Source organism: Sorghum bicolor, chromosome 3 (assembly GCF_000003195.3).
Source record: "Sorghum bicolor cultivar BTx623 chromosome 3, Sorghum_bicolor_NCBIv3, whole genome shotgun sequence".
Classification (NCBI taxonomy): Eukaryota; Viridiplantae; Streptophyta; class Magnoliopsida; order Poales; family Poaceae; genus Sorghum; species Sorghum bicolor.
In genome coordinates, this window is record NC_012872.2 from 5,926,153 (window position 1) to 5,945,776 (window position 19,624).

The 19,624-nt window shown below is 44.3% G+C and overlaps 3 protein-coding genes and 1 pseudogene across 3 annotated transcripts; 1 reads left to right on the forward strand and 3 right to left on the reverse strand.

Moving 5' to 3' along the window:
* On the forward strand, window positions 671–1,609 carry LOC110433604. Its single transcript, XM_021456076.1, has 4 exons — window positions 671–753; window positions 881–913; window positions 1,035–1,227; window positions 1,313–1,609. The coding sequence occupies exons 2-4, from the start codon at window positions 882–884 to the stop codon at window positions 1,607–1,609; spliced, it is 522 nt and encodes a 173-aa protein (XP_021311751.1). The 5' UTR covers window positions 671–753; window position 881.
* On the reverse strand, window positions 3,034–4,470 carry LOC110433672. Its single transcript, XM_021456181.1, has 4 exons — window positions 4,052–4,470; window positions 3,871–3,957; window positions 3,647–3,776; window positions 3,034–3,548 (listed from the first exon to the last, which is right to left on the reverse strand). The coding sequence occupies exons 1-4, from the start codon at window positions 4,439–4,441 to the stop codon at window positions 3,307–3,309; spliced, it is 849 nt and encodes a 282-aa protein (XP_021311856.1). The 5' UTR covers window positions 4,442–4,470; the 3' UTR covers window positions 3,034–3,306.
* LOC8060782 (putative 4-hydroxy-4-methyl-2-oxoglutarate aldolase 2) lies at window positions 12,340–14,821 on the reverse strand. Its single transcript, XM_002457303.2, has 2 exons — window positions 14,371–14,821; window positions 12,340–13,040 (listed from the first exon to the last, which is right to left on the reverse strand). Exon 2 carries the CDS (start codon window positions 13,025–13,027, stop codon window positions 12,521–12,523), a length of 507 nt encoding a protein of 168 aa, XP_002457348.1. The 5' UTR covers window positions 13,028–13,040; window positions 14,371–14,821; the 3' UTR covers window positions 12,340–12,520.
* On the reverse strand, window positions 16,541–19,624 carry LOC8060783 (annotated as a pseudogene).

Sequence of the window (19,624 nt, forward strand, 5' to 3'; positions counted from 1 at the left end):
TAGCTAAAATAATTTTAGCTAGCAAAAATTTAGTTGGTGGAACCAAACAGGCCTAAATAAAGACAAGACGACTTACCAAGAACCTTGTGTAGTTGTGCGATGGGAGAAAGGGGTGTAGAGGGAGGAGCGCAGGATAGATGAGTTGGGACATGCGGGGAGGGAGGGTTTAAATAACGGGGTTGCATTCTGTTCAAGATAATCATGACTTGGAGTGTGTTCAAGTCGTCATTTGGTTAGTTAATTAGCGTGTTTGCATGCATTCTATTTTTAGTTTGTTAGCTGAGTCAAGGACTACTCAAAGGTGGTGGCCGAGTCTTTAGGAGCTACTAGTAGCTAGCGTTGAAGGCGTGCAGTCCACAGGACGAGAGGGCTGAGCGGTTCATGCGGACCCAATTTTTTACAATTTGGCTCTTTTTTTGAAAAAAGTTCACAATTGGACTCCTGGAAAACTTAAATGCAGAAATGGACCCAGGGGGTCGGCGCCATGCATCATGGCGCCGAGGTTTCACGTCTCGGCGCCATGGATCACGGCGCCGAGGTCCTGGACTGCCTTCTCACGTGGATCTGACGTGGCAGGGAGCTCGGCGCCGAGCTCCCTGCTACAAATCGGCCGACGCCCTTCGCTACCCGTGGACGCAGTTCATATTTTCATCTCCCCTCTCGGCTCTTTCTCTCCAAAAATCGAGTACGAATTTGGATTCAATATTTGGACCATCAAAAGTTTGATTTGTTCCATAGATCTTGAAGAGCCAGGTATACTCTTTCACATATTAGTTTTTGACTCATTGATTTGACCTATATTACACGTATGTTGTAGACTTAGATAAACCATTTATAGTTTTTTGAATGGATGATTAATATTTTTCTTATGCAATCGTAGAATGCCACGTCGTGGAAAAAGTAGCAAACCAAGGTAACCTTTCGACATGTTTCGATAAATTTCATTCGTTATTATTTATCATTTGGTAAATTGTAGTTTTCGGTTCAATCGTTATTTGCTATGACTTCTTAGAATTGAATTATTTGAACTGTAGCTATGGCCGGACGACCGGTAGTCCGTACATCCACAAGCCGCTTCCTAGCGGTGTTCCAGTACCTATGTGCTTTTGTGGTGATCCTTGCAAGGTAGAAATTTCGGAAGACGAGGAAACCTATCGGCAGAGGTATTGGATGTGTTCGAATTTTGCCTGGGAGCCTACGCCAAAACAACGCCGCAGTAACTTTATTGTAAGTTATTTTTTCTATTGTGCACTTATTAATTTGTGTCCTACGAAGCATGATTTAAATTTTTGAACAAATATATTTGTTGCAGACCCCTCCACCATTGTGTGATTTTGAGCAGTGGATCGACACTGAGGTTAAGGAGTCCGACAAGCGGCTTCTACAAGGCCTAAAGGAGTGGGATGCAGAGCGTGCAGAGATATTAAAGAAGAGACGTAGAGAGGAGGCTCAAAAGAGGGAGCACAAGGAAGAGGAGGAAAGAAGACGTGTTGCTGCGGCTCGGGAGGAGAGGGAAAAGAAGCTTGAGCGTGTGCGCCGAGCGAAGGCAGCGATTGATGAGAATCCAGATGCCCAGAGGAAGGGAAAGTGGCCTCGTTGCACTCAATAGTTACATTACCTTCTTGTTCTTTGTTTGGTTCATGGACAATATTGTTTTGTGTTGGACTTTTCAATTTGTTGTTATGTAATGCACTTTAGCAATTTTAATTTGGTTTCATTATTAGTAGACAATATTTTTATTTGAGTATTGCATAGGCAATGAAATGAGGATAATTAGTTGAAATAGAAGTTAACGAACTAGTATATTGCATAACTAGTAGCACACATCACATTGAATGGCATGTCCAAACATGCACCAAACAAGGGTGCAGAGGTCCGAGACTAAACCTAACATGCCTTAGGTAATTCAAGCAATTAACAAGCACAGGGAATGGCATGTGAGAACATATACCACACAAAGGTACATAGTTCTTTCGACTAACCCTAACATGCCTTAGGTGATTAAACCAAACAACAAACATATGGATGTGGCCTGTGAATTAGTTCAGTTCTACCTAGTAGTGTGGCCACATAGCAAACTGTGTTGCCCCTTCTCCATAGTATCCTCCCGTTGTTGGTGGTGGTGGTGGGGGTGGTGGTGAAGGAGGGCCCTTGTTCTTGTGATTAGGGCATGTGCAGTATGGATCATTGCATATTGTGTTTTGGGAGCCAGTAGCATTGCTGTTGTCGTCCTCTTCGTCGTCCTTGTAACCACAGCTAACTTCCGTTTCTAAATCAAAGATACGGTCCTGCAGGTAGTAGATGTACTCTGCATGGGGATGAATAGGTCTAGGATCGACCCATCTGGTGAAGCCACAGTTCTCTTTTGACAAGGATGACTGCAATAAGTATGTAGCTTTAGCACAAGAGAGTATCTTATTGAAGGTTGAATTAGTAATATGACTTACCCATGCTCGTGGACATTTGAAGAAACGACGCCCTCCATCTATCCCCTCTGTGTACATCTGCACCAAACAATCCTCACCATGCATACATTTTGGCCACTCTTCTTTTCGGTCATTCAGTGGTGCCTCTTTAGTAAAATCATGTTTGCTCTCAAGGGGGAACCTATCATAAATTGCTTCCTCAAAGTCTTTAGGACCAAGAGGACCCTCCCAAAGAAAGGGATTACCCTTCATCGCCGCCTTTCCCTTTCCCTTCCCTCTAGACGACCCTCCAGACATTTTTACTTGAACTGAACAATCTCAAGTGAGTAGCAACGCTCTCACCACTGCGTATATATATAGGAACCCAATAGTTGGTATCCGTTGTAGTATATAATAAATGCACCTGAAAAGCCTAGATTTGATTACTGAAAAGCCTAGTTGAAAACTGAAAAGTCTATTTGGATTGTCATCTGAAAAGGCTAGATTCGTTCACTGTTTCGGATGTGATGATTCAATGAAAAGCCATATTGGTTCACTGTTTCTGAAAAGCCTACACTGCGAAAACCAATAGGAATGGACCACAGAATATGTGCACTACATTGAATAATTCATGGAAAAAATTTACAAGAGTTTCCCCTATTTTTGGTACATCCATAGTTATAAATAGACATCACAGTACAATACAAACATTGATTCATCCAAATATCACAACACAAGCACATACGCCATCAGGAATGATAGTTCAGATAGTCCACAGAGACCATACAGTCCCATATAGTACAAATAGTCCACAAAGTTCACAGTGTCGATACATGCAAAATAACAGAAGTTATGCCATCAAATCTAAGCTGCTACCATGGTGTTAGCACAGAAGTCATCCTCACTGCCTCCTAGTCTTACCCTTACCCTTGTGGCCAAGAGCATCGGTGCCTGGAGTGTACCTACAAGGCGAACGACGTCGCCTTCTTGCAACCTGCGTAGGCTGAGTAGAAGGAGCATCAGGAAGCTGAGATAACCCAAGCTCGTCATAGTCACGCTCCTCGGCCACCCCCTCTTCGTCCTCATCATCATCGCTTTGAAAAGTGTCCATAGTTGGCCGAGACGAGCTCTGTCCTCCAGATCCTATAAACATTGTTCAAATTATGTGTGCACTTAATTCATTATCTCATACCATGAAAATTGCTCAGTTCAAATAAACAACAAATTTAATAAAATTATACCTCCCAAAGAAGATGTACCATGCACAACAGGTGTGTTGCATTGTCGTTCCTGTGGCACATGCACATTCATCGCAGCACTAGTACCGCAACCGCACCGAGCTGCAGCACGCCTAAGCCTACGTGCTAGTCTCTATTATGCAAAGATTAAAATTCATATTGTTAGATATATGATAAATGAGGGTCGTAATACTTGTTCTTAGATAAATTCGATGTCAAGTACTTACTCCAAGAAAGTTGTTTAGTGTGTGCTCGTCCACACCTGTTCTTGGAAACCGTTCGATGTCAAGTACAGATTGCTTTATTGCGTTGCCCTATAAGATAAGACATGTATTAGTTTATATAGGTGCAATTTATAAAGTGGAAAGGACAACAATCGTACAATTGTATAGTGGAAAGGACATGTACCACTCGGTCCAAGACAGGTGCTGCCTCGATAAGTGTCCCTTGTCGTGCTGCTAGGTCATAGGAAGTGTCCTCATCCTCAGATGATTCAAGGTACGCATAATCTGCTTGGGTCCACTGAATTTTCAACCTTGTTCGTGTAACACCTAGGTACCAAGTAAGGTATGCACGAAAATTGTAGTTGGTATGTGGTTGCTCATTTTCGTAGAGGTTGTCATGAAACTGGTCCCACACCTCTATGTACTGACGATGCAACGTTTCAAACTCAACTGTCTTCTTTTGCTTCTGACGATCAATCCTAAAATTAAATATTAAAGATGAAAATAATAACACAGATTTAACAACATTGATTCTAAAACTCAGTACGGGGTTAAAATATTGAACTAGCAACATGAATATAGTAGGTATGAAATAAATTTCAGCAAGTAGGTTGTAGTAGCACACTTCAAATACGATGGAAATGACTAAGGATATAAATTTCAGCAAGCATGGATCTGCAATAGCACATTTATAAATTTCAGCAAGCATGGATAGGCACTAAGCATGTAAATTTCAGCAACATTTATATAAATTTCAGCAAGCATGTAAAAAGTACCAACATGCATATAGGGGGTAATAAATTTCAGCAAGGATTTATATTGGACCAAGTAGCAAATAAATTTCAGCAATCATGTAATTTTCAGCAACATTTAAGGTATTGAACTTTGAATAAATATTGAACTTTGAATAAATTGCAGTCAACATATCTATCAAATGCATGGAATAAATTACCAAAATAACTTACTTGTGCAGCTCCACGGAAGTATCAAATGGAGGGACAGGCCATTGCTGGCAAAAGCCAAATTGGCGGGCTACTCGATTTGGAAGGTGCCACTCAACAGCATAGAAGCAAATCAGAGGGCAGATCATCAAGTACAAGTCTTCATCCTCGCTACACATGCTGCTTACTCCAAGATGCAGCGCATCATTCGCCGTGTACGGCTCCCAATTAACCTGCAAACATAAGACATGTATATGGCAAGTTAGACAAACTATCGAGCATACAATAAACAAGAACTACTGCATTTTACTCACCATGGAGGGCCTAAGCGTGTCGAGCTCATTGGCATACTGTACGTACGCACGTGAAGTCCTGCTGAAGGCGACTTTCGCATGGTCCCAAAGATGGGCAAACGTCGGACGGTGACGAGGGTTGCCCACTGCAAACCATTCCCGAGGAGCGTCAACTATGGGCCGTCCAACAGGAAGACGAGCCCACATCCAAAGCTGCAGTAGGTAAACACAACCACCAACGGAAGAACTACTTGCGGTCCGACGACACGCCTCACAAAGGCTACGGTATAGGTAAGCCAGCACTCCCGAAGCCCAGCTGTAAGTACCTGAAACCGTTGCAATCAATTTAATCAATGCATACGTAAACATAAGAAACCAAATTAATAATAACTGTGTAAGGGAAAAGTACCTGTGGTGTCCCAGTCAGTGAGGCACGGGAGGTACATCCACGATGCAGTGTCCCCTGTCGCGTCAGGGAAAAGAACACACCCAAATAGGTGCAAGATCCAAGCTCTACAGTAGTAGGCAACTGTCTCCTGGTCCGCATGTGCCGGACAATTACCAAAGCTCTGCCTAAGCCAAGCAATTGGTACCCCAGTGGTGCGCAGCGTCGGTGCCTCCGGAGGAAGTGGTCTTCCAAGGAAGGCCTCAACTCTGGCCCTCCAACCATCGGGCCTGCAGTGTCCGATAACTGGACGACCTCTAACACTCAAACCCAGGATCTTCTGAGTGTCCTGGAGTGTAACAGTCATCTCTCCACAAGGTAGGTGGAAACTATGAGTTTCTGGCCTCCACCTACAATTTAAAGAACATTGTTGTTAGGGTTTTCAGAAAGATAGATAAAGTTTGTTCAAAAAAACATACGATTACTATAGATAAATGGTGCACCTGTCAACCAAAGCTGTGATCGCCGCGGGGTTAATTGGAGGCAACCCACGACGAACCTGATACGATATGACATCCAGGCCAGCCCTCTGCAGCAGAGGTGTGTACCTGTCGTCATACCGCATCTCCTCGAACTTGTCATGCGTTCGAGGTCGAAGCGGGGGTAGTTCCTGCAACCATACAATCAAGTTATTTAATGCATAAGTACACAAATTAATAATAAATGAAAAGCAAAGATCAAAGTAAGTACCGCCCCCTCGGCAGTGAGTCGTCCTCGGTGCTTCACCTCGTAGTATGGATCCAGGAGGTGGAACTGCTCCATCCTATAAACAAATTTGATCCATTAGTTAGTAATTAAGCAGAAAAAAATAATACATTATAATGTCATTATATTAAACAAAGGAGCACTAGAACATGTATGTCTGCCAAAAAGTAAGTTGCATATGAAAGTATTTAACAACTAAAGTACATAGAATATTAAGTGCACCTGACTTAGCGGCCAATGGCAAGTACGCGAGTTGTGTCCAAGTCTACCACATTTGCCACATTGATTTTGCTCGGGGTCAGTAACAAACGGGGTTGCTCTCCCTCGCCTCGTTCTACCTGAAATCTGGTCCATGACCATCTTATGCCTCGTACGCTTTCTGGTTCCACGTTTGTTCCAGCGAGCACCTGGATCTGCAATGTACCTTGGGCCACTGTATTCTGGCCACTGCCCCTCATCTAGGAAAGGCTCAAAACGGGACGACCAAGTTAGCACAAGGCTATCAACACTCAACTCCCATGGTATCTTGGTCTCGTAGTCAAAGTTGCGATGCCTAGCTGCTGCAATATAGTGAGAACAAGGAGAGTGGTACTGTCTTGGTCTCCCACATCCACATGAAAAAATCAGTCAGGACAACAATATAACTCCTTGATGGTCGGATCTCACCATCTAACGTTGTACCACCCCTTTCAGTGACCTGGTACTTGCCAGTGGCATGGTCAAAACACTCTATGTCATGTGTTCTAGCCCTTTCCTTTGCCTTGTCAAGGTGCTTCTTAGCTCTAGGTGCCCATTTCATATTATTACTCTGTAATTGCAATGCTTGAGCATGTCTATCGTTGAACCAGGCCACTAGTCTATAAAAGGTAAAAGATACAATGGCATTGACTGGCATGGCACGTATACCCTTGAGCACACTATTAAATGACTCTGCCATGTTGCTAGTCTGAAACTCGTACCTCCATCCACCATTATCATGGGCTCTTGTCCATTTCTCAGGTTCCCTCATCAAACCTAGCAGCCACTGCCTACCTTCTGCATTTGTTGTGGTTTTTAACTGCTCCAACTTCTCCTCAAAAAACGGCACCTCAAGCATTCGAGCAACCTCCTCGAATAGAGGAAAGTTGTCCTTCGTACCATCTTTCCGAAGTAAATTCTCTGCAAGGTGTCTAGTACACCAACGATGGTGCAAAGGTGCATAACCAGGAATCTGCTCCTGTACGACACTGAGTATGCCCTGGTGCCTATCAGATATGACACCAACCTCCCTATGTGGGCCAATGACATGTATCCGAACAAGGCGCATGAACCAACCCCACCTGTCTTTGTTCTCTCTCTCCACCAAAGCAAAAGCCAAAGGAACCAATGCGTTGTCAGCGTCACAGGAAATGGCTACCAAAAGAGTGCCCATGTACTTGCCAAGCAGAAAAGTACCATCAATTGATAACACTGGACGGCAGTGCCTAAAGGCCTGGACACACTGTGGAAAACATCAGAATGCACGAAAGAATATCTGCCTCCCATTCCTCCATTCATTAGGCTTCGGAATGTACTCGTAATGCATGCCTGGATTAGCTGCTTTCATTGCATTGAACATTGCTGGCAGCTGCTCGTACCCCTCCTCCCAGTCCCCATATATCATCTTCCAGGCCCTTTGCTTTGCCCTCCATGCTTTGCCATACTTTATGTCATATTTAAATATCTTCTGAGCCATGTCCATAATTGTCCTGACCTTCAAGTTGGGCTGACCCTTTAAAGTTGTGCATAACGTACTAGCAATAAGTGTAGAGGTCAACTGTCGATGCTTCTGTTGAAGGTCAGTCTGGGCACAAGTGTGTGGACCTACAATTTTTGTGATCTTAAACTTCCCGGTGGCCTTTTGTTTACGAGCACAGACCCTCCAGTTGCAATCTGACATCTCACACACAACCGTGTAGCGGCGCTCAACATGGGAGTGCATCACCTTGAAGGGTCTTTTACGTATTACAGAATATTGTTGCAACCACCTTCTTAAGCTGGGCAAATCATTAAAGATCATGCCCTTCTGAATTTGCACACTCTCACCAGGCTCAGGAGCCTCCAGCAGCTCATCATCTCTTCCCTCTGCATAAGCATTTTGAGAATGACTGAGGTCACTAAACTCGTGAACTAGTGGATCACGATCAGGACAAAAACGTCTGATAAACTCCATTTCTTGTTCACTTAAAGGTGCAACTGGCCGGTCATCATCGGAATCAACAGCTCTAGCTGTGCCATAGGGCTCCTCATCATCCTCAATATTAACATCCAAACTATTAGATGCTATAAAAGCTGCGTCAACATTAAATGTTGGAGGCACAGGATGACAACAATCATTACTTGGATTGTCACCTACAACAAAACCACAAATATGCATACAATTGAGACAACTAAATCGAACGAAGGAATGCTAACAAAATGAATAATGCAACTACGCCACTTACATGGAATTGTCTGGGTCATAGGGGTATGTACGCAGCCAACCTCATTGGGACCGGATTGAGCATCAGGAACGACAACCACATCTTCCACACCCACGTTCTGAATGGGTATCAGAGAAGCTGAGGGTGCCGGATTGTCCACTAGAGGGCCAATGGGTGGTTGCCAATTAAGAGGAGAATCCACTAGAGGGCCTGGCTCCTTGGACAAGTTGCGCACAACCAAATCCAAACATTTAAACTCACTCTTCATGACAGTTTTGACATATTTGTCCCATTGAACCTCGGATACAATTGGGACCAACCGCCTAAAAATTGTCCCTGACCCGCCATGGTGAATGACCCCCTCAACTAAGATTTCTTCTTCATTCGAATTACATTTAAGCTCATCACGAGCACTACCCATCAATTCAGAAAACAAGGGCCGCTCATCAAACATCAAAGGGACCGTTTGCATTCCAACAAAATCAACATTGCCAAACTGATCTTTCTCCACACTTCCTCCATGATATAGAGTTACTAAATTGTCCACCTAATTGATATACAAAATAACCATGTTACTAGGCATATAACTAATACATATAAAACATCTAACAATGTATGTAACTAACTAACACGAGTACTACTATATAACTAAATTTACTAACTAACTAGGGTATATTATTCTTCATGTACTTGGATTTGGGATTGCTAATATATAGATATATTTGCTAATATACAACTAATAGACTTATATATCTCAATTTAGTAAAGAAATTAAAACAATTAATAACTACATTACCTAAATTAGATTAAATAGTTAAACTACGATAAATTAGGAAACAGAGAAACCAATGTGAATTCTGCTAAATTAGGTTCGATATTTTGGCTTCTAACTAAATAAAATCCTAAACTAGCTAACTAAATAAATTACTAATTGCTAACTAACAAAATTTAGGCTTCTAACAAAACTACCTAAACTTGCTATTTCAGTTTACTAAGTATTCTAAATAAATTAGTAACTCAATTATTATGTAAACTAGAATAACTAATTTCAAAAAAAAACTTACATCCCGCCGCTGCAGCGGACGGACGCAGGGCAGAGGGGCCTCAGGCTCGTGACCGCCGGAAGAGGGGAAGCCCCCTGCTCCCTGCCCCGTGACCGCCAAACGCCGGCGAAGGCGGCTCCCTGCTCCCTCGACGACGAAGCCGGCGGCGGGTGGGAAGGCCGGGGCCAAGGCGCGGACCCGAGGGCGCCCTGCGCGGCGCGGCCGGAGGGAGCAGCACCGGGGGCCGGGCCGGGGCACGCGCGCCGAGTAGGGGGACGGGCGGGGCAAGCGGCGAGCGGGGGATGGAAGGGGAGCGCGGCGAGCAGGCGGCGGCGGCGGCGAGCAGGGAGCGCGGTGGCGGCGAGGAAGACTGCCTCGCGAACAGAGGAACGCGAGCCGCGGCCTGGTGGTATTCAAGGGGTCGACGCCAGGATCTACGGCGCGGAGCTCGGCGCCGTGATCTGTGGCGCCGAGCTTTTTTTTTTCCAATGCCACGTCAGAATCTATGTTTGCCGCATCCAGGACCTCGGCGCCGTGATCCATGGCGTCGAGACGTGATACCTCGGCGCCATGATGCATGGCGCCGACCCCCTGGGTCCATTTCTGCATTTGAGTTTTTCAGGGGTCCAATTGTGAACTTTTTTCAAAAAAAAGCCAAATTGTAAAAAACAAGGTCATGCGGATCCTGCGCGTCCGTCGTGCACGCAGAGTTTGCGTGGCTCCTGCATGCAGCTAGCTAGGGCCGTGGACTTGTCCTGAGTAGTGATGCTTTGAATAATAGAAGCTAAGATATAGGTATTCATTGCCGCGGCGTTCATCACCGATAAATTCCTGCATGCTATGAAAATATATTGTTTTTATTGACGAGATCATGCATTCGTTGGAACTATGTTTAGATTTTGAGACTTATTTCGGCTATAGATATACCACAATGTCAATGTCATTTAATTTGTTCTTTCATCGATTGATTTATCTTTTAGTTTTATGGATTTATTTTAGTTTTATGTTTTATTTTTTTTTCTAGGCACCATCGTGCATATAGTGGCTCAAAATTAAAGGCATACATGCCAAACAGAGGTTGTGTGCCGAGTTTATTAAAACTTAGTGCCGTGGCATGGCCTAAACAAATAGCAACACATTCACAAAAGTATACCTGTTCTTTTACTTTTGTCCTAATAATTAAATTAAACCAAAGCCAAATTTGTCCCTGCTGACACGGAGGTGGGTTATCTTGCCCGTTTCCCCACCATCACCTGCCAGCGCGTCCATCCTCGACTTGTGCCTACCAGCATTGATCAGCTCGTGCCACCGAACCTCAACCATGTCCTGAGCTAGCTTCATCATCACCATGTTGACCTAGGTATGAGTATGGCTAGTTCTCGTCCTCTCCCTGCCTTTGGCCTGACTGCTTGTAGTTGCATATGCTGAATGGATCAGGTACAGGGGCAGGGAACATTAGAATGTGGAAAGTAGATATTGCCTTGGTACCCTGGTCATTTGTAACGCTGAGCAAGCCGACACCGAGTCAGGGACTCTGGCTCTCTTCATGTACTCAGTCACAGAGATTTCCCTCCGTCATTTTTTAAGTGTCACCTTAGATAGACTTTTAAGCGTCGTCTAGATTTTTGTGTTAATTAAATTTTCTTAAATTTAACTAGATTAAAAAAAGACAATAGTAACATTTGTATACCTAAATAAGTGTATTACAAAAATATATGGAATCATTAATCTAATAATATTTATTACTCAACATAAATATTAGTAATATCTTTTATGTTTAGTCAAAACTAAGTACATGTTACTCCTTAATATGGGAGAACGATGGCTAAAAAGAAAGAAAGGAGTATAGTACATGCCACACCTATGAGGACTGTCATTGCGTCACTGCACCAGCTCTAGAATAAATGCAATGATGCTAATTACTACCTGCACTTAAAAAATAATAATTTAAGGTCACAAATTGGTACATGCCACACCATAAATATTTTAGACCTAATTGATTGGCTTTTAATTCTTGCCCAGTTAAACCATGGCATGCCAAAATTTATGGTCACAAATTGGTTCATTACTAAAGAATTAGCACGCCAATATTCATGGCTAAAGTTTTGGCAAGTCTCTAGAAAGTTCTTAAACTACATATAAAAGAGAAAATTAGCAACCCTTGATTTTAGCAGCCAACCAAATATACGCCTATATTTTTTGCCCTAACTTTGGCAGCCTTGATTTTGGCAAGCCTAAGTTTTGGCTTGCCATAATTTTGATTGGGCAAAAATTGATAGCCAACCAATCAGGCCCTTTGTGACAAATTTAATTTATCTCTTGAAGCTACTCCCAAATCCACCCATGCCACACAGAGTTCATATATGTTACAATGTACTGGAATCACATAAAGAGTCTCTTGAAGTTACTCTCATCCCATGTGTGTGTTACAATGTACTGGAATCACATAAAGAGTCTCTTGAAGTTACTCTCATCCCATGTCATCACATTGAAACACGCATCCTAGAGGCTATTCTTGTTTCTCCCCTCAAAAATGGCAAGCATATCCTTTCCTTCGCCACCCACAAATCAGCCCACTCAGAGTTTCGTGAGTCAAGACCATCGTGAAAGAAATACGGTGATATACCCAGTTTAGTCACAATTCACATGTCTGATGCAATGATTTTCAGAGGTAAATATATATATCTCCCAAAAGATACTGTCGAAGCATCCAAAGTATTCCCACTAGTCATGTAATTCAGCTATGGTACATTCTTACAAGTTCACACATAACATAAGAACAGGCCTACACAGTCAATTCTGATCTTGAGATAAGAATTCCATCAGAATCGGCATAGAGCCATTCGCCATCACAAATTCTAGTCCCTGCAAAGGTCACAGGAGCATGCTTCTCACCGACACCCTTCTTGTTTGACTTGATAGGGAGCGAGTTCAGAGCCCGCACGCCAACGTCACAACCATTTATCTCATCGACGTCCCTGATGCAGCCATTGACCACGACGCCAGCCCACCCGTTGTTCTGCGCCAGCTGGGCAAGGTTGCCACCCAAAACTGCACAGCGCATGCTCCCACCGGCATCAACCACCAGGACCCTGCCGTGACCTTTCTCCTCAAGGAACTCGCGGAGCAGAACGTTATCCTCGAAGATCTTCAGTGTCACAACAGGGCCAGCAAAAATCTGCCGCCTTCCATAGATTTGGAAGATAGGTTGGAGAGCACGAAGATCACCATTCATAATTAAAGCAGCATTAGCATCACATGCTTCAGCGGTGGCCAATGGCAAGGCAGCCATCTTATCTTCAGTCCTGTTTGCCATTAAAAGAAGAAAAGAGAAAAATAAGGAACAGTAGAGATGAGCAGTAGATCATTCCTTACACAGAGTAACACAGCAAGTTGTCCAGTTCAATGAATTATTAACGGTTTTCATGTATGCATCTGGGGGGGGGGGGGGGGTTGGGCAATGAAATTCCATTAAACAAGCATCAGTCATTTTCCCATTGTTTAAAGTACCAAACTGGCAGGGACCAAATCCTGCCAAAGATGAAGTTCAGTCTTCCATGAAGAACATGAACCAGCAAACAAGCCTCAACTGCCACGCAGCACAACTAGTAAAAATCATGCCAAGGAGAGTTCAATCTTCCATGAAGAACATGAACCAGCAAACAAGCCTCAAACTTAGGAACACAATCATATTTGCCTCTATAGCAGAAGAAAAGACAACTAAAAAAAATCAAGTTATCTGATACAAGTTTTCACTCTAATTCTATATGCAACATGGACACTGTTTGCCTCTGCTGATGTTCTGTAACAACATCCAGCCCAGATTTTCACGCACAGCTATATTTGCCCGAAACACAAAATGAGTTGTTCGCCTGAGCCCAAAATGAGAGTCATAGTGCAATGCAATGAGTATTGGTGCAAGGCAAAACCCCCTCGCCTTGCAGTGGAAACTGGAAGGAAAAAGAACTAAGTATGTAATGAACTACTAGGTGCAACAATATAAAAAGTCTTCCGCTGCAAATAAATATTGAATAGACTTAGCTATGTGCTTTTTTTTTACTAGTACCAGTAATGCCAACATATCAGAGGCTGCTGACCATGTAACAATACATTGATGGTTGCAGTGGAGATTTTGTGTCAAGCAGACTAAGCAGCATAACAGGATTAATATTTGACAATACGTATTGTGTTAAAGCTACATGGAGATGGAATACGTATTGTGCACATTCACATTGTCATATAGTACAGCATGACTTACGAAAAAAAGGGGGATGATTACAAGTTATCAACCCATGTGAAATCATTATTGTTTCGAGTAAGTGTGTTGATTCCAGAAGATGTAACAATGTAATTTAAGAATCGAACCTATGTCAGTTGTCACCTAGAGTGAGAAAAGGCCACAGGGTATATGAAATGGACTGACGTCAAAGAATATAAAAGGCAGTTTTATCAATGTTAAGGGAAAAATAATTGGTGGATTGGGGGAGTAGAGGAGGGGAGGTTGGCCTGGGAACGGAAGCGATTTTGGTGGGCATAATACATAGTACATGTAATTGGGTCAGATCCGGATACAAGTAGCTTAAATTTGGGTGGTTATTTTGAACAGCATGGGGGAAAGAGAAAGGGCGAGCATACCTGGTGCCGGGGAAGAGGAGCTGGCAAAGGGCGGTTGCCGGTCGCCAGCGGAGGGGCCGACGAAGACCTGGCAAAGGGCGTTGCCAGTCGCTGGCGAAGGGGCCGACGAAAACCTAGCGAAGGCCGTCGACGCTCGCCCGCCCGCCACTCAGCCACTGCCGTCACTGGTCGCCCGGTCGCCGGAGGTGGAGAGAGAGAACGGGAGTACGGGACGAAGGATAAAAGAGTCGTGGACGCAACAGCCAACAGACAGCGGCGCGTATTGCTGATTTTTTTTTCTTTTTTTTTTAAAAAAAACATGAGCTTTTTTTCCTCGAACACCACGAGTAGGTGCGGAAGCTGGGAGTTCGATCCACCTCCACAGAACCATCTAAAGAAACAACGTACAGTACCTGGAAAATCGTCAAGGCGGCGCAGCTCCTGATCGCCAACGACGTTCAAGGCATCCAGGTGTGGTTGTCCTCCCACTCACTCCCTTCCCCATCGTTGCTACACTTTGCTCGTCCGCGGGGCCATGGGGCCCCTCGCGCCTGCCGGCCTGCATCTGGAGCTCTCCGCTTGTTGCCGCTGCGGGCTAGGTGTTTGATGAAATGCCCATGCAAGCTGACTGTTGTGTTTGCAATTGGCTGTTACAGTTTTGCATGTATTCCTGGTTGAATATTATCTAGAATAGATGGATGACTACAATGAAGTTCTGTTACCAAAATTAGAACTCTATAATTTCAGCCAAATTAGAACTCTATAATGTGAATGCCAATAGAGTATACATCAATAAGGTATAGATAATGAGATTTAGCTGCTCTGCGAGTGCTGAGTTATATGGACAGAGAATCTTGTGAAGCGAACTGCCAAAAACTACTTCAGTCCTTCATCGCCGATGTCTTCCGGAAGCTCTCGGAGGAGGCTGCTGGGAGCCAGTCTCGTCTGCTCTGCTCCGCGCCATGAGAGCTCGCAGAAGCACGCTATCGATCTCCAAGCGCACCTCCATGTTCACGTCCTGTATTCCTCTTATTAGGTTGCCTGTTTTCCCCCCTCCGGTACTAGTTAGCAGTAGGGTGGTGTTTCCAGTGGTGCCTAGAGATGGCAACGGGTACATACCCGTTGGGTACAACGAACCCATACCCATGCCCGTGAGAAAAATTTATGCCCGTTAAAAAACCCATACCCGTTAACGGGTACAAATTTGTGCCCATACCCATACCCGCATGGGTAACGGTACCCACGGGTTACCCGTGGGCAACAAGCAGTGTGCTTCAGCTGTATAGTTCAAGCTCTTTTGCCTTAGTTTTATAGAGTGTGAGCTGCTTCACGTGCACTTAACCCAGCGAGGTGGGACTAATATGCTTGGCACTAGCACTAGAGCACCAAGCCGGCCCACAATAGGATCCGATGGTTCGGCCACCAAGCAAGAAGAGTTGGCTTGTTCTTTTTTTGTCTATACAATTGTTTAATATTTCACTTGTATCCAAAAGTTTCTAAATATATTTAGTGAGCATATAAAATAATTAACTAATAAAAGAATCACAATATGGAGCCGGGTAAAATTTACCCACGGGTTCGCGGGTATGGGTACAACAGGAACGTATATGTACCCGCAAACCCGTTGGGTATGAGTTTTTACCCATTAACAAACCCACGGGTACAAAGAGTGACCCATGCCCGTGCCCTAATAGAGCAAAAACCCATCGGGTTTCGGGTCACGGGTACCCATTGCCATCTTTAGTGGTGCCTCAGCTTGTACTGTACTCCTATCTGATAGGACAAGTGGCAGTAGTGACTGATGGTTTCTGTGTAGACTGTAGTTAGATCCCTAGTTGACTTTTGGACCATCAATGGGACAGTATGCTATTTCTTTTGGACTAATGATTGTTGTGAAGAAATGGAATACAGGATTGGTTATTGCTCAGGTTGTGAAACGATTGCTATGTGCGTGGTAACTCAAACTTGTACATGCATTGCTTGTTCTCGAATGTGAAATTCCTGTAGTGCATCAAAATTGGAAATCTTTGCACCGATTTTGGTTGATGTGTGGTTTGTGCCACTGCTGTGGAGCTTCAAACATTGCATGCATAATGCGTAAATTGTGCATAAGTGTTGCCTTTTAGTTTTCACTCTAATCTAATGGAAAGGAGTACAGATCTGAGCATGTATGGCTTTATTCATTTCAGGTAACATATTACACATCTGCAGCATATCCTGTTCTACCTCCAGATGTGATCATTGCTCTTGCAAATGACTGCAATTCGTGTGCTCTCAAGCTAGCAGGAAAATATGTGGTATGAATCTCTGATTGCATGCATCTCTACTACTGCATCTCTCATCGGAGTTTGTTCCTTTGGATGTTGCTTTGAGCAGGATATGGCAAGTCTGAAAACAGAAACCAAGCAATCCTTAATTCTGCTCCTTGCAATGCTATCTGTTGACTCTAAATGCAGCCAGAGTGTCGAATCTGCGATATCCAAGACCCTTTCGCTAAGCCCACACTCCGCATACTTGTGCAGATCCAACGTGTCTCTGAACATGTCATCAGTGGGGCTCCTTCCAGTAAACATCTCAAGCAATAATATGCCGAGGCTGTAGACATCACCAGTAGTTGAGACTGCAGAGCCTTCACCATACTCTACAAAATTTGCAAACATATCAGATCATAAAGTTCATTTGTAGCATGGAGAAAATTGCAAGGAAACGACAAAAGAATTTCAGTTACCTGGAGCAACATAACCAATGGAGCCTCTTATTCCAGTTGTGCTATTTGAATTTTGCAAGATTTTATTTGCGCTTTCAGGAAGAATCTGCGATATGCCGAAGTCACCAACTCGGGCACTCATGTCTTCTGCAAGAAGAATGTTGCTTGGCTTCAGATCGCAGTGAGCGATTGGTGGCTGAAAGTGATAGTGAAGATAATCCAAAGCATCCATGATATCTGTGGCAATGTTTAGCCTTTGTTCTAGGCTTAGAGTATTCCTGGGAGTGAGCATGTCAGATTTTGGATGAAGCCAATCATTTAAGCTACCATTTGACATGAACTCAAAAATTAGTGCCTTGAACTCTTGACCTTGGTGGTTAATGCTTGAGCAGCATGTGATGATTTTCACAAGACAACGGTGACGCACCCTTCGCATTGCCTCACATTCTGTCACAAAAGTTCTAGTAGATCCTGGTTGCTGAAGGTTGAAAACTTTCACAGCAGCAATAGTTTCGTCATCTGCAAAAGTGCATTTATAAACTGCCCCAAAGCTTCCTTTACCAAGCAGATTGGCCTCTGAAAATCCATTGGTTCCATTTACTAGCACGTGATAAGAAATTCTTTCATACTGTTCCTCAATTACTGGTGATAGGATTGGACTATGGTTTCCTCTAGACTTCTTTTTGATAAACTGAAAAATGAAAGCTAAGAACACAAGTGCACCAGTTGTTGCCAGAGCTAGTATTATATAATGCTTCAAGTGCCATTTCCTGTTCTTTTTTATAGAACTTGTTTGGCATGGATGTAAATGAAGTTGAGGTAATCCACCACAAAGCTCATTATTTCCAGTGATTGAAAATTTAGTCAAATATCTGAAAATCCCCTATTTTGGCACTTCTCCTTGCAGATTGTTGAAGGACAGATCCAATCCTGACAACAAAATCAAATTCTGCAGACTTGTAGGGATTGTGCCTGACAAGTTATTGTATGCCAGATTCAATTGTCCAAGGTTATGTATAGCACCAATGGCATCAGGAATAGCATCGTACAGTTTATTCAAGGACAGATTAAGTGTACTCAGGCCCTTTAATTTGTTCAGAGATTGAGGTATGTTCCCCTCAAATGAGTTATGGTCCAACCAAAGCCCTTGCAGAACGGCACAATCCCCGATACTATCGGGTATTTCACCCGACAATTGGTTTCCTGACAGAACTAGGTTATTAAGATTTGCAAAGGTACCAACTCGAGAAGAAAGGGTTCCTGATAACGAGTTGTGTGATAGGTTTATGTACATAGAGATTACTGGTAGTTTGAAAATGTCTATTGGAATCGAACCGTTGAGGCGGTTGTATGACAGATCAAGGGATATCAGATTCTTCATTGTCCCTATGGTTGCTGGAATGGATCCCTCCAGGTTTGCACGGTATGCATCAAGGATAGTTAACTTTGAGAGATTTCCAAAAGATGGAGGTATTCCGCCTGACAAATCAGTGTTGAACAAACCTAGCTTAACCAAGTTTGCCAACTTGCCAATGCTCTCTGGAGTGACTCCAGATATGGACGTGTCTGCCACACTGAGGACATTGAGGTTAGCCAAATTACTGATGGCTGCAGGGATGCTTCCTGAAATTCCATTTTGGTCAAAGCGGAGAAATTGCAGGGTTGCTGATAGATCCCCTATTGAATCAGGCAGCTGCCCGGTGAGCCGGTTGCTATACATACTCAATTGAAGGAGCTGGCTGCAGTTTGACAAAGAGGTGACAAATTCCCACCCCTTGCTGTCGTCTGCTTCCAGACTGTTGCTAGCCAAGTTTGCATATTCCAGTACCTGAAGGCTGAAGCTTTCCCAGCGTGGGAGGCACATATCCGGTGAGGCTATTATCGGTGAGATTGGAGAGCGACGCAGGAATGTCTCTGGTAAAGTGGTTTGCTGCCAGGTTAAGGTACGTATCGTATGCTAGGGAACCTCCTTCCAATGTCGGCAGGAATGTCTCCACGGAACATGTTCCCCTGAATCTGCAACACACGCATCGAGGGAAGGTTGTACATGGAGCGTGGGAGCTCGCCGGAGAGGTGGTTGATGGCGAGGTCGAGTTTGTGGAGGCCTCTGCGATGTCACCCAGGCCAGGCGGAATGGTACCCTCGAGCAGGTTGAAGTTGAACGCACGCCAGGGAAAGGAAACCCAGCGACGACATGTTGCCCATGGTTGCCCAGGCTCGCCGGAATAGCCCCGTTGAGCCTATTGGTGGTAAGGTTGAGAACCCTGAGCGATGAGAGGTTGCCGACAGCCGGGGAAAGGTAGCCGGTGAGCCCGTGGGAGGGCAGGCTCAGCGCCACCGCTCGCCGCCGCCGGTGCCTGCCTCCACACCTCACCTCACCCCCTCCCAGCTGCAGTATTGGCCTGTGCTACGGTTCCACGAAGCAAGAGGGTCGTCGGAGCTGCCGCTGGTCGCCGCGGCCTTGAAGGCCAGCAGCGCGGCCTCGTCGTCGTGGGCTTGTCCCGCCGCAAGATTATTCCAGATGCACATGGAGAGCAACAGCAACATGTTAACTGAGCGCGTCGCCAT

Coding starts and splice junctions, on each gene's coding strand:
- LOC110433604 (XM_021456076.1), top strand. CDS start 882: ATGCCACGTCGTGGAAAAAGTAGCAAACCAAG. Junction 914..1,034: donor GGAAAAAGTAGCAAACCAAG/GTAACCTTTCGA, acceptor TTTGAACTGTAG/CTATGGCCGGACGACCGGTA. Junction 1,228..1,312: donor AACGCCGCAGTAACTTTATT/GTAAGTTATTTT, acceptor TATTTGTTGCAG/ACCCCTCCACCATTGTGTGA.
- LOC8060782 (XM_002457303.2), bottom strand. CDS start 13,027: ATGGCTGCCTTGCCATTGGCCACCGCTGAAGCATGTGATGCTAATGCT.
- LOC110433672 (XM_021456181.1), bottom strand. CDS start 4,441: ATGTTGCTAGTTCAATATTTTAACCCCGTACTGAGTTTTAGAATCAAT. Junction 3,958..4,051: donor CACCTGTCTTGGACCGAGTG/GTACATGTCCTT, acceptor CTTATCTTATAG/GGCAACGCAATAAAGCAATC. Junction 3,777..3,870: donor CACTAAACAACTTTCTTGGA/GTAAGTACTTGA, acceptor TTTGCATAATAG/AGACTAGCACGTAGGCTTAG.